A 12750-nucleotide genomic window follows, 5' to 3' on the forward strand; every position below is an offset into this window, starting at 1 on the left:
TTTATGATTATTATTTAAAAAGTTTTATAAATTTCTAATTGGTTAACAGGATAAATAAAGCATTACGCCTGTTATAGAAAAGTTACTTATTTTTATTAGAAATTTTAATTGCTATATATGTGAGAGCAGGGGTGGAATCACGTTTAGGGGAGGGGCCGTGGCCCCCTCTGGTTTTTTCTTCTTCTAAATTTCAAGTTCAATAGATTATTACTTATTATACTTACATAATTATAGAATTCCCTAATAATAGAATTCACTATTGTTTTAAAGAAATCTGATCTAAAAATTATTATTGACTAAATTTTGTTATTATATAATATTTTTGTGTATGTTACTTATAATATGTCTTTATTTGTTAATTTTTTTAAAAATTATCAAATTAATCAAAATTTTATCTATTATATAAAAAAAGAATCTTATCTTCTTTTAGAAAATCTTATTTAAATACTATATTTTATCACAGTTTAGTTACTATAGTAACTTAGGATCTTATGTTCTCAAATGATACCCAAATATATCCTTACAAGTTTCAGTCAAAAAATTTGTCTGTAGAGATCAGTAATAAAGGATTTACAACACTAAGTATAAAATAACTATACCCTTTTTGATAATAATTAAGCAACTCATAATATATAAGCAATTCTATCCAATTTAATGACAGTTGTAAGTGACAAATAAAAATAAATTTTCTAAAAACTTGTCATTATTGTCCTCCCTAATTTTTGATCCTGGGGTTCGCCCTTGATTATAAATTAGTTTTTATTTCTTGACTCTTTAAATTATAAAATTAATAGTAATTCTATGTTTTTGTAAAAAAAAACTATCTGAATTTTATATTTTATTAATTCATCATTATATTTTCAGTTTTTATATATTTATATATTATATTTGCTAAATAATTTTTTTATGATTGTTTTCCTGTCAACCAAGTCTAAATCCGCCCCCGTGTGAGAGATTTTCCATTAAGGAAAGATTGTATCCTTTTGTAAAAGGACATGTCTATTTATGAGAACATGCCAGTATACAAGAAATTCTTTTATGAAAATATTTGTCTATTTATGAAAAAATATAAATATAAATATAAATATAAAATATTGTATCTTTTAAATGTAAAAGTATGTATTTTTTCATGAAAGGATGTGTTTTTTTGAAAAGTTGTATCTCATTTTTATTATCATTTTAATATTTTAATTGTTATGCAAGTGTGACATTTTCCAATTAATGAAAGGTTCTATTTTTTTTTTAAAAAAGCATACGTCTATTAAAAAAAAACATTCAAGTAAGAATTGTTATATCCTTTCGTGAAAATACATGTTTACTCATGAAAAGGTTTAAGTATGATTTATGAAAGTGTGTATTTTTTTATGAAAACATTTATGATTTCTTTGCAAATAGTAAAATGGGGGTGCAAACAGTAAAACAAAGGCTGATGGGCTTGAAGGCCCAGCCGCTCTTAGCGCCTTCTTCTTGGCTGCTGTTGGCACGCGTTTAGCGTCATGGTTGCGCGCTTAGCGCGTTTGTTAAAGTCATGAGCGCGCTTAGCGCCTCGGTGCATCGTGTTCCATCTGTTGTCTGGGCAGGATTAGCGTGCTCCCCTTTCTTCTCGAAGTTGCCTGTTCTCGCTAAGCCTCTTTGTAGGGCATAGTGTGATGGTACCTACAAATCATTTTGGCAACAATACAAATTCCAAATCTTACCTCTTTTTGTGAAAATTGCGTGAAAGGACTAGGAAGGTGAGTATGTTCGCAGGAAAACGCAGAGAAAGAGTGCAAAGGGAGTAAGAATGCGCAGGAGAGGGGAAAGGGAGAAAAATTGATGTCGCTGTAATTTAAAAACGAGCAGAGGGAAGTTGAGGGGTTGGGCAGTTTCGAAATTGCCCAACAGTTATGGTATACGCGCTTAGCACGCAGGAGCCGCTAAGCCCACCAAGGGAAGCGTCCCTTGGTATTCCCTCCCTTAAAAAAATTTTAAAATTTAAAACATACCTGGGCGCTCAGCGGGTGTACGTGCTAAGCGCGGATGACATCATGTGCGCGCTTAGCGCCTATATGCGCGCTAAGCGCGTGGCTTTGTGTAGCCCACTCCTTTTCTGTTGTTCGCGCCCCTACTGCTGTTGTTTGCACCTATTGGGCTATTTTTTTTTTTTTCAGGATTACAGAAAAATGACTACATTTGTACAAAATATGTTGGGTTGCCTCCTAGCCAACTCTTAGTTTATTGTCTTTAGCTAGACACTAGGCTTCCTTCAAGGGTCATTCAAGTAGATGATGGTATTCAATCTCTCTAGTTGTCCACCATTATAGACCTTTAAGCGCTGTCCATTGACGATCCATTTCTTCTCAAAATTCTCTTCTCTAGGGTCTACCAACTCAACTGCTCCATGAGGTCTTACTTCTTTGATTATGAACGACCCTGACCACTTGGATTTCAGCTTACCTGGGAATAGCCTTAGCCTTGAGTTAAAGAGTAATACCTGCTGTCCTGGCTGGAATTCTTTCCTCTGTAGCTTCTTATCATGATATGCCTTCATTTTTTGCTTATAGATTCTGGATGACTCGTAGGTGTTTAGTCTCATTTCTTCCAATTCCAGCAACTGTAATTTCCTCTTTTCTCCGCATGCATTATCATCGAAGTTGAGCAATTTGAGAGCCTAATATGCTTTGTGCTTCAACTCCACTAGTAAGTGACATGCCTTCCCATACACTAGCTGAAATGGTGATAAGTCGATGGGAGTCTTGAATGTTGTCCTGTAGGCCCAAAGAGTATCATCGAGCTTCAAGGCCCAATCCTTTCTTGATGATGCAACTGTCTTCTCAAAGATTCGCTTGAGCTCTCTATTGGAAATTTCTACTTGGCTGTTTGTCTGAGGGTGATAAGGCGTCGCCACCTTATGTCTTACATTCTAGTGCTCTAGGACTCTCCTCAACTGATTATTGCAAAAATGTGTTCCCCCATCGCTAATCAAGGCTCGTGGGACTCCAAAACGGGAAAAAATGTTCTTCTTTAGAAATTTTATCACCACCTCGGCATTGTCTTTTGGAGTGGCTATGGCCTCTACCCATTTGGAAACGTAATCCACAGCTACCAGGATATAGACATTCCCGTATGAAGAAGGAAGAGGCCCCATGAAGTGAATGCCCCAACAATAAAAAATCTCTGCCTCCATGATGTTCTGTAGGGGCATCTCATTGCTTCGAGAAATCCCCCCTGTTCTCTGGCATTTATCACAACAACGCACAAACTCGTAAGCATTTTTAAAAATAGAGGGCCAGAAAAAACCTGATTGTAGCACTTTTGCTACTGTTTTGTCCCCACTGTGGTGACCGCCATAGGGTGAACTGTGGCAGTGCCAAATAATGCTTCGTGCTTCCTCATTTGTGATGCATCTCCTCAATAGATTATTAGCCCCTGCTTTGAACAAATGAGGATCATCCCACACATAGAAGCGGGCATCATGCAAGAATTTCTTCCTCTGACTCCAATTAAATTCTTTTGGAATGATTCCCGTGGCTTTGTAGCTAGCCATGTCCGCAAACCAAGGTCTGGTGGCAACCTGCAAAAGAAGCTCATTAAGAAATTCTCCTTTTACCTCTAGTTCTTCCTTGGTGATTTCTTCATTCTTTAATCGGGATAGGTGATCGAATACCACATTCTCGGATCCTTTATTGTCCTTGATGATGATGTCAAATTCTTATATCAGTAGGACCCATTTGATCAACCTCGACTTAGAGTCTGTCTTGGAAAGCAGGTGCTTAATGGCAGCATGATCTCTGAAAATGGTGACCCTCGACCCTATCAAATAAGACCTGAATTTCTCCAAGGCAAAGACAATGCTAGCATCTCCTTTTCTGTGGTGGCATAATTCAGTTGTGCATCATTAAGGACCTTGCTAACATAATAGATGACGTGAAATACCTTGTCATGCCTCTGTCCCATAACTGCCCCCACTGCATAATTGCTGGCATCACACATTAATTCAAAGACTTTACTCCAGTCTGGTGCAATCATGACTGGTGCAGTAGTGAGCTTATTCTTCAGCGTCTGAAATGCTGCTATCAAACTTAAAAACCACGTCCTTATTTAGCAGATTGCTTAAGGGCTTTGCAATCTTCGAGAATTCCTTGATGAATCTCCTGCAAAAACCTGCATGCCCTAGGAAACTTCTGACGCCTTTGACATTCAGTGGTGGTGGCAACTTCTCAATGACATCTATCTTTGCCCAATCAACCTCAATCCTTCTAGCTAAGATCTTGTGGCCCAGGACTATGCCCTCCCGAACCATGAAATGACACTTTTCCGAGTTTAGTACCAAGTTAGTCTCTACGCACCTTTGTAGTACCATCTCCAGGTTCTTCAAGAAGCTGTCAAATGAGGGTCCAAAAACCGAGAAGTCGTCCATGAATACCTCAAAGCTTTTCTCCACCATGTCTGAAAAAATGGCCAGCATGCACCTCTGAAATGTGGCTGGTGCATTACATAACCTGAATGGCATCCTTCTATAAGCAAAGACAAGGGCATGTAAAGGCCATCTTCTCCTGATCTCTGGGGTCCACCGCGATCTGGTTGTAACCTGAGTATCCATCCAAGAAACAGTAATATGCCTGTCCTGCAAGCCTCTCCAACATCTGATCCATAAAAAGTAAGGGAAAGTGATCCTTCCTTGTGGCTTCATTCAGCTTGCGGTAATCGATGCATATTTGCCAGCAATGACAGTTCATGTAGGTATCAAGTCATTCCTTTCATTTCGTACGACTGTCATTCTGCCTTTCTTAGGAACCACCTGTATTGGACTTACCTAAGCACTGTCAGAGATGGGGTATATGAGCCCAGCCTCCAGAAGTTTGAGCACCTTTTTTCTTACCTCTTCCTTCATTGTTGGGTTCAATCGTCTTTGGGGTTGTCGGACTGGCTTGCAATCGTCTTCCATCATTATCCTGTGCATGCAGTAAGCAGGGTTGATTCCTTTGAGATTCGATATGTGCCACCCAATTGCTTCCTTGTGTTTCTTCAGAATGTCTACCAACATGTTTTATTCTTCTTTTGTGAGTGCATTACTGATCACTACAGGTTTAGCGTCATCTTCCTCTAGGAACACATACTTCAGATGATTGGGCAATATCTTCAACTCTACCTTCTTCTTCTCGGACGGAGCCTCCTTCTTTAGTGTCTCAAAATCGGCTTCTCCCTCAAGAATACTTTATTGTCGATCCAAGTCTTCCAAGCAAGCCTTCAGATCTTCTTCCTCTTCACTGGTTAGGCAGTCCAACGCATTTACCATGGCTTTTTCCAACAAAGTCTGTGGTGTCTCGAGAATATTGACGTCTTCTTTATCAATCTCCTCCACTCTGAAGCACTTCCAACCCTCTTGTGGGTACTTCAATGCCTTGAAAAGGTCAAAGGTTATCTTTTGATTGTCAATACTCAACTCTAAGTTTCCATTCCCCATGTCCACCACACAGTTGGCAATCAGCATGAAGGGTCTGCCTAGGATAAAGGGAATCTCTGTGTCTTCTTCGATATCCATGATAACAAAGTCCACCGGAAAAGTGAAGTGGTGTACCTTGACCAGGACATCTTCTACCACCCCGTATGGTCTTGTGATTGAGCGGTCCGACAGTTGAAGCGTCATCTTAGTGGGATTTATCTTCAAGTTTCCAATTCTTTTGCACATCGATAAAGGCATCAGATTGATACTTGCCCCCAGACCAATGAGGGCCTTATCTACCGCTTCCTTCCCTATGGTACAAGGGATGGTGACACTTTCGGGGTCCTTGAATTTCTTGGGTAGCTTCCTCTGGATTATTGCACTGCAATTGCCCCTTACCACAATATTTTCATTGTTAATATACTTCCCTTTCTTGGTGAGGATGTCTTTCATAAATTTGGAGTAGAGAGGGGGCATCTGCTGTAAGGCTTCCCCGAACGGCATTGTGATTTGTAGCCCTTTGAATATTTCCAAGAAACGCTTGAAGTAGCACTCCTTGTTCTTCCTGGTGGGTGCCATAGGATATGGGAGATCCTGTAGGGGGGGTGGCTAGTGATTCTTCCTTCTTGGCCTCTCGTGCTATCTGACACTTGATCTTAGGAGGTGAAACCTCCTTCTCTTCTTCCTCTGCCTCTTTCTCTTCTTCTTTCTTCTCTGTCCTTCATTCCTCTAACTGGTCTTCTTCTTCTGCCTTACCCTCTTCCTATGCTCTTTTCTAGCCTCGGGTCAACACTGCCTTGCATTCTTCCTTTGGGTTCTTTTCTATGTTAGCCCCAAAAGTTCTAGTGGGCCGTTCGGCTTTTTCTTGAGCCAATTGGCCCATTTGAACCTCCAGATTCTGAATGGTTGCGTCCATGCTTTTTTGATGTGACCTTGTCTCCTGGATGAATTGCAACAGCAGTTCCTCTATGTTGGTAGGTTTCTCCTGCTGATTCGGACCCTGGCTGGGATGTTGGTACAATGGCTGGTTCCTGTGCTCCTCGTATTGATTTCCTTGATTCCTCCAGGTTGAGCCTTGTGTGAAGTTTCATCCATGATTGAATCCCGATGGCCCGTGATTAAATCCTGTTGCCCCCTGATTGAATCCAGACAGATTTCTCTGGTTGTAGCCTTGGAATTCGTGGTGATGTGGTATGCCCATGTAATTTACTTCTTGAGAGGGATCTTGTTGGACTGCACATTGTCCAGGCTCATGTGTCCCTCCACATGTGAGGCATCCTTTTACATGCATAACAGAAGAGTGGGAAGAACTTACCGCTTGTAATTGTTAAGGCAACTTGCTGAGGGTTTCTGTGAGGGCTTCTATTTGTCTGGTCAACAACTTGTTTTGTGCCAGAGTTGCGTCTTGCGTGGTGAGCTCCAAGAGGCTTCTTTTTGTTGGGACATAAGTGCGATCACGAAGGATGGCTTGATCACTAGCCGCCATATTCTCGATGAGCTCCATCGTTTCTTCAGGTGTCTTCAGCTTGATCTTACCTCCTGCGGTGCATCTAGTAGCTGCTTCGATTGAGGTCGCAGGCCATCTATGAAGATGTTTAGCTGTACCGGCTCATTGTATCCGTGTGTTGGTGTTTTTCTTAGCAACCCATGGAAACGGTCTAGCACTTCACTGAGGGGTTCATCTGGAAATTGATGGAAAGAAGAAATCTCCATCTTCCCTTCAGCGGTCTTTGATTCTGGGAAGTATTTCTTTAAGAATTTTTCTACAACCTCTTCCCATGTTCTTAAGCTGTTGTCTTTGAAGGAAAGCAACCATCTTTTTTCCTCTCTTGCTAGTGAAAAGGAGAAGAGGTTAAGGCATACTGCATCTTCTGGAACTCCGACTATCTTGACGGTGTTGCATATCTCTATGTATGAGGCTAGATGAGCGTATGGATCTTCATTTGGGAGACCATGAAAGAGGTTCCCCTGAATCATCTGAATAAGAGAGTGAGGGTAGGAGATATTGGTCACTTGGACTTCCGGCTTTGCAATACTTGTGAAGAATTGAGGGGTGACGGTACTACAGAAGTCCTCTAGTGTGACTCTTCGTGCCAGCTCCCCGTCCATCTGAGTGTGATCTGGAGAAGGAGGAGATGAGGTGTAACTGCTTCTTTCTGTGTCCTACTCCCTTCTTCTTCTTGCAGCGTTGTTACGTCGGCAAGTAGCTTTAATTTCTAAATTAATGGGAACAACGTCTACAGAATAATTCTAAGGAAAACAATTTTTCCTCCTGAGTTTCCTCTACCTAAGCCACTTTGGTTTCCTCTTCCTCCTCTGGAAGCATAATTCTAAGGAAAATCATTTTTCCTATAACATCTATCGATAGTATGATTATCTATATCACAGTAGGTGCACATATTTCCTGATTTAAATGAGTTGGTGTTAACTGCATTAATCAGACTAGTTTTTCCCATTATATCATTACTTGCAAGTTATCTCTCTTGATGAATAGCATATGAGAAGACCTTAGCTATGCTAGGCAAGGGATCCATCATCAATACATTGGATCTAACAGTATTAAACTTATCATTTAGACCTCTGAGGAACTGCATAACCCGATCTTGTTTCTTTCTCTCCATAACTCTAGTAAGAGCATTACACACACACACACACTTTGGATAACATGAACAAACTGGATCATTTTCCAATTCATCCCAAATAATATGCAATTTTGTAAAGTAATCAATTATATATTGATCACCTTGTTTGATAGATGGCATGTCCTGCTACAATTATGAAATTCTCAGCAAATCCCCTTGTGAATACCTCGGCCTCAAATACTTCAATATGACTCATGCATCATCCATCCAAAGAATGTTATGTTTAATCGAAGGTGAGACTAAGTGAACAAGCCAATCAACCACCATATTATTGCACCTCTTCCAAGTTGTATGAAGTGTACGGTTTGATGCATATCCTTTAATGGATCTGTTGACAAATTTAACTTTATTTTTGGCACTTAATGCAGTAAGCATTGATCGACTCCACAAAGTGTAATTTGTTGAATCAAGAATTGGAGAAACCAGTGCAGTTGCTAGATTTTCTCCTGGATGAAGATAGTATGGGTTGTGGATATTCAAAGATTGATCTTGCGAAGATGAATTGGTATTCATGATGAAAAAATTGAAAGAAAACTCTAGAAGAAGCAAGAGCAGAGAGTTTCGCAACATAACTCTTCAATGGAAGAGCTCTGATACCACCATAAACCTCATGCATGTCGTGGATATTGAAGAGAGAAATTGATATTGAAGGGAATGAATTAGCTCACAAAGATGGTTATTACAGTTGAGCATATAGTTAGTTGTAAGGGTAACTAACTCATAACCAACTATAACTAACTCAGCTAACTCTAGTTACATAGAGACTAACAAACTAAGCAAACTCTAGTTACATAACGATTCATGCTAAGACACATGGCCAAGAAAAAGGCTATCTTGAGTCCTACTGGTAAAGAAAATGGATTCTTGAATCAGCTTTGTTGGATGAAGATAAGTTCACATCTGGGATGTGTATTTTAAGTTTGATATACGAAATAAAATATGAGTTGTCCAATCCTCATTCAACGGTTCCAATCAAGTGATTGTGTGAATGTGCTAAATGTGTGACTCCTACAACTAATTGTTACGGTGTAGGACTAGTCTTTACAACAATAGCAACAAGGTATTCTCTGTTACATAGATGATACGATGTCATTCCAAATCATAGTAATAAAAATTGCATTCTCTCTCTCCAACACAAACACATTGTACTCAACAACAGAGAAGCTAGATTCAAATCCAGGCATGATGATTAGGAACATATATAATAGATTATTCATCTCATGACAATGCAGATAGAAAAAAATTAAAAACCACTCAAGTTTGATTAATTACCTTGCTAAGAGTATTTGCTGACAATGGAGCAATGACCATGATTTCAGCCCAATTACAGAGCTCAATGTGAAGCATAGGATCACCTAGCTTTTTCCAAGTTCTCCAATCTTTCTCATCACGATATACAGTTACATCCTGGGGAAGTGTTTGTTCATCAATAAAACGCAAAGCTGATTTTATGAGAACTACCTTCACCACTGCCCATTCTGCAAAACTACGGCAAACATTTCCAAATTTTACTGCACAAACACTTCCACAAGCAGCAAGCAGAACCCGAGGCTTCTCTGCCATAGCTTTTGCCTTGGCTCTTAAGTCAGCTCTTCTTGCCCCAGAGGAATCCATCACCAACAGATTTCAACAATATCTATGTCCACATTAATGCAAAGTAGTATTAGAAAACCAATCATCACATTCACACATGCACGGCTCAAAAACTCTTATTATCATATTCAACACTAAATAACTATTGGAGATTTTCATCCCTTGAGAATGGAACAGTTTAGACTTTAGGCCATATCAAGACAAAGGAAACACTTTCATCAAACAAAAGGGAGTACATAAGAATACCGTACTACCTCTAGATGAAGGGAAAACAAAGATCAATTCATTTTTGTTGCATAATCATAATCACAGCCTCACAAATACGTAAAAAACATAAATCATTTATCAGGAATGAGAAATCATGAGTTGTTTCTGACGAGTTTAGATGGGAATCATATAAAGTATAAGCTGGTTCACGTTAACAACACCTACAAATTAAAGTTACAAACTTTTAAGCACACAAGATTTCAACTAGAGGGAGAGAGAGACCGTCTCAGTCAGAGGCTTCATACTTTTTAAGTTCAGCTTGAAGATCAAGAATTTCTCTCACGTTCTTGTTTCTAAAAAAAAAGAAAAGGAAAAAAAATGTCAGAAATTGAATCAGATACAAAGGAAGCATACGGTTGATGACTTATTTCTAGTTTCTATTATCCATACATGAAAAAAAAATGATATTAAACACAAAGAAAGATATAACATAACAAAACAGAAAGAACATAGTTGAGTTGAGTCCATGACAAACCAAAGAAGATTTGCTTGCACATGGAAATGAAAAGAAATCAACATTTGACACCTTTTAGCACATTTTCAGAAACAATAATTCATGATCACAAAATGAAGAGATAAAACAGAATCTTGAAAGAGAAGAAACCATTCTCTCATACACACGACACACAAAAAGAAGTGCATGACGACCCATGATTGAAAAAAAAGATTTTGAAGCATTGAACACTGATGGGGTGATCCAGAATTCACCATGCACCAAATGATGCAAAACTAAATGGAAGGAAAAAAAGAAAAGAAACAAAAATGAAAGAAAGTGAAGAAGAAGTTCCATCACCTTGCGAGTATGTATCTCTGACGAACTTTCTTTCCCTTTACCGCTGCAATGAGAATCAGAACAAGAACACAGACGAAACAGTTTCAAGAATTTTGAATTCTCTCAGCTCAGAGGAAGCTATGGAATAAGACTTCATTTTATTCACTCAATTTGTGAGCTGGCTCTAACTGAATTTGTCTTTTAAATAAAACAAATAAATGAATTCAACTCCCCCCGAATAAGTTAGTCTCTAAACATTTACAACTTATTACTATTTTGTTATATATTTTACAACTTATTGTTATAGTCTTTCTAAGTTACATTATATATTCCTTTAATTAGGACTTTCAATTTAGTCCCTAAATGATATACGTGACGTATATTACTATGTTCAATTGAAAAATTTGACTATGTAATTATGCCAGTATAAGAATAAACAGTGCATTAGAGTAATTTATACCACATTAAATTAATAAACCAATAGAACATAATGAAAGAGAAACTCAATTTATTTGCAAATCTAACAATAATAAAACACTTATTACAATAGATTATTGTTTCATTATAACAACAAAAACTATCGATCACTATATATTTTTTTGGGGGGACATGTTGATCACTATATATATATATATATATATGTACAACAAGATTTATTTATTATTAATTATTTATTTGTTTTAGTACAGATTTTATATGTTTGTTACTCGGTCAATCATTTATGATGAGATTTTTTTATTTTTACTTAAGTATTTTTACTCAATTAAAAATATCATATTATTTTTACTTTTTTCTATTGTTTCTGTGGTAAATTATCGATTAAGAAAACCTCTAAATTATAACTGGGGTAAAAGTTTATTAATCATAATCTTTAAATGAAATATAGTATTGAAGTTTATTAAACATATAGTTTTACCCTTTTATGTATTTCTCTATATGTCCCCTATACGTAAAAACTTATTCAATTGTTTCATATATGTGGAAACCTTACCGATTGGTCCTTGCCATTATACATCGATTGTTAACTTCTTAACTTATGTATTCTTAATTTATTTTTTTATACATGTAGTAGTGTATTCTTAATTTAGTTCATATATATGTAGCTAGCATATTCTTAATTTCCATGCCCTTCGGATATTTCCATGCCCTTCGGTAATGTGTTGGTGTCATTAATTATTTTTACATCATTGTTTTGTATCTCATGTTTTTGTATGATCTCACGTTCACTATACTTTGTAATTTTTCATATTCATTATTTTGTATTGTTTCATGTCATGTAGACTTATTTTCTATGAGCATATTAACTTTTAATTTGATTTATTCCATATGTTCGCCTTACTTATTATACTTATCAACTTATTTAATTAATTATCACAGTTGAGTAAATGGTGGAACGTGGAAGGATCAGCCATTGCGCTAACCTCAGATTCCCCACTAGGTGGGATGAGAGTGATGCCAAGCTCATCAATGCTGTTCTCTGGAAGGGTTTCTCCTCCCCATAGAAATGTTCATGGATGGTGCTCTCACAATACATGTTAGCAGATTATCACACATAAAACCTCTTTTCCTAACAACTTATTGCTATTTAAAATTTTAAATCAATGTTTTTATTTTTATTTTTATATGTTAGTTATTAGCATATTTAAATTTAAAACAAAATTATTTTTTATTTTTATCTGCTAACCGTTAATATATTTAAATTATTTTTTAAAATCATTTTTGTTTCTATATGCTAACATGTTTCTATCTGCAAAATCATTTTTGTTTCTATCTGCTAACATGTTTCTTTAGAATGTCTACCAACATGTTTTATTCTTCTTTTGTGAGTGCATTATTGATCACTACAGGTTTAGCGTCATCTTCCTCCAGGAACACATACTTCAGATGATTGGGCAATATCTTCAACTCTACCTTCTTCTTCTCGGACGGAGCCTCCTTCTTTAGTGTCTCAAAATCAGCTTCTCCCTCAAGAATACTTTCTTGTCGATCCAAGTCTTCCAAGCAAGCCTTCAGATCTTCTTCCTCTTCACTGGTTAGGCAGTCCAACGCAT

General features: G+C 37.4%; 3 protein-coding genes across 3 annotated transcripts; all 3 read right to left on the reverse strand.

The window, feature by feature from the left end:
- Nucleotides 1–2245: 2245 nt before the first annotated feature.
- LOC102660784 (uncharacterized) lies at nucleotides 2246–2575 on the reverse strand. Its single transcript, XM_006588212.1, has one exon. It carries the CDS (start codon nucleotides 2573–2575, stop codon nucleotides 2246–2248), a length of 330 nt encoding a protein of 109 aa, XP_006588275.1.
- A 2622-nt stretch (nucleotides 2576–5197) lies between these two features.
- LOC100807474 (uncharacterized) lies at nucleotides 5198–6004 on the reverse strand. Its single transcript, XM_006588213.1, has one exon. The coding sequence runs from the start codon at nucleotides 6002–6004 to the stop codon at nucleotides 5198–5200; it is 807 nt and encodes a 268-aa protein (XP_006588276.1).
- Nucleotides 6005–9321: 3317 nt separating this feature from the next.
- Nucleotides 9322–9681, reverse strand: LOC100808012 (phosphopantothenoylcysteine decarboxylase). The gene has a single exon (XM_003533252.1). The coding sequence runs from the start codon at nucleotides 9679–9681 to the stop codon at nucleotides 9322–9324; it is 360 nt and encodes a 119-aa protein (XP_003533300.1).
- Between the last annotated feature and the right edge of the window lie 3069 nt (nucleotides 9682–12750).

This window comes from Glycine max, chromosome 9 (genome assembly GCF_000004515.6).
Source record: "Glycine max cultivar Williams 82 chromosome 9, Glycine_max_v4.0, whole genome shotgun sequence".
NCBI classification, from domain to species: domain Eukaryota; kingdom Viridiplantae; phylum Streptophyta; class Magnoliopsida; order Fabales; family Fabaceae; genus Glycine; species Glycine max.

Coding starts and splice junctions, on each gene's coding strand:
- LOC100808012 (XM_003533252.1), bottom strand. CDS start 9,681: ATGGATTCCTCTGGGGCAAGAAGAGCTGACTTAAGAGCCAAGGCAAAA.
- LOC100807474 (XM_006588213.1), bottom strand. CDS start 6,004: ATGGCACCCACCAGGAAGAACAAGGAGTGCTACTTCAAGCGTTTCTTG.
- LOC102660784 (XM_006588212.1), bottom strand. CDS start 2,575: ATGAGACTAAACACCTACGAGTCATCCAGAATCTATAAGCAAAAAATG.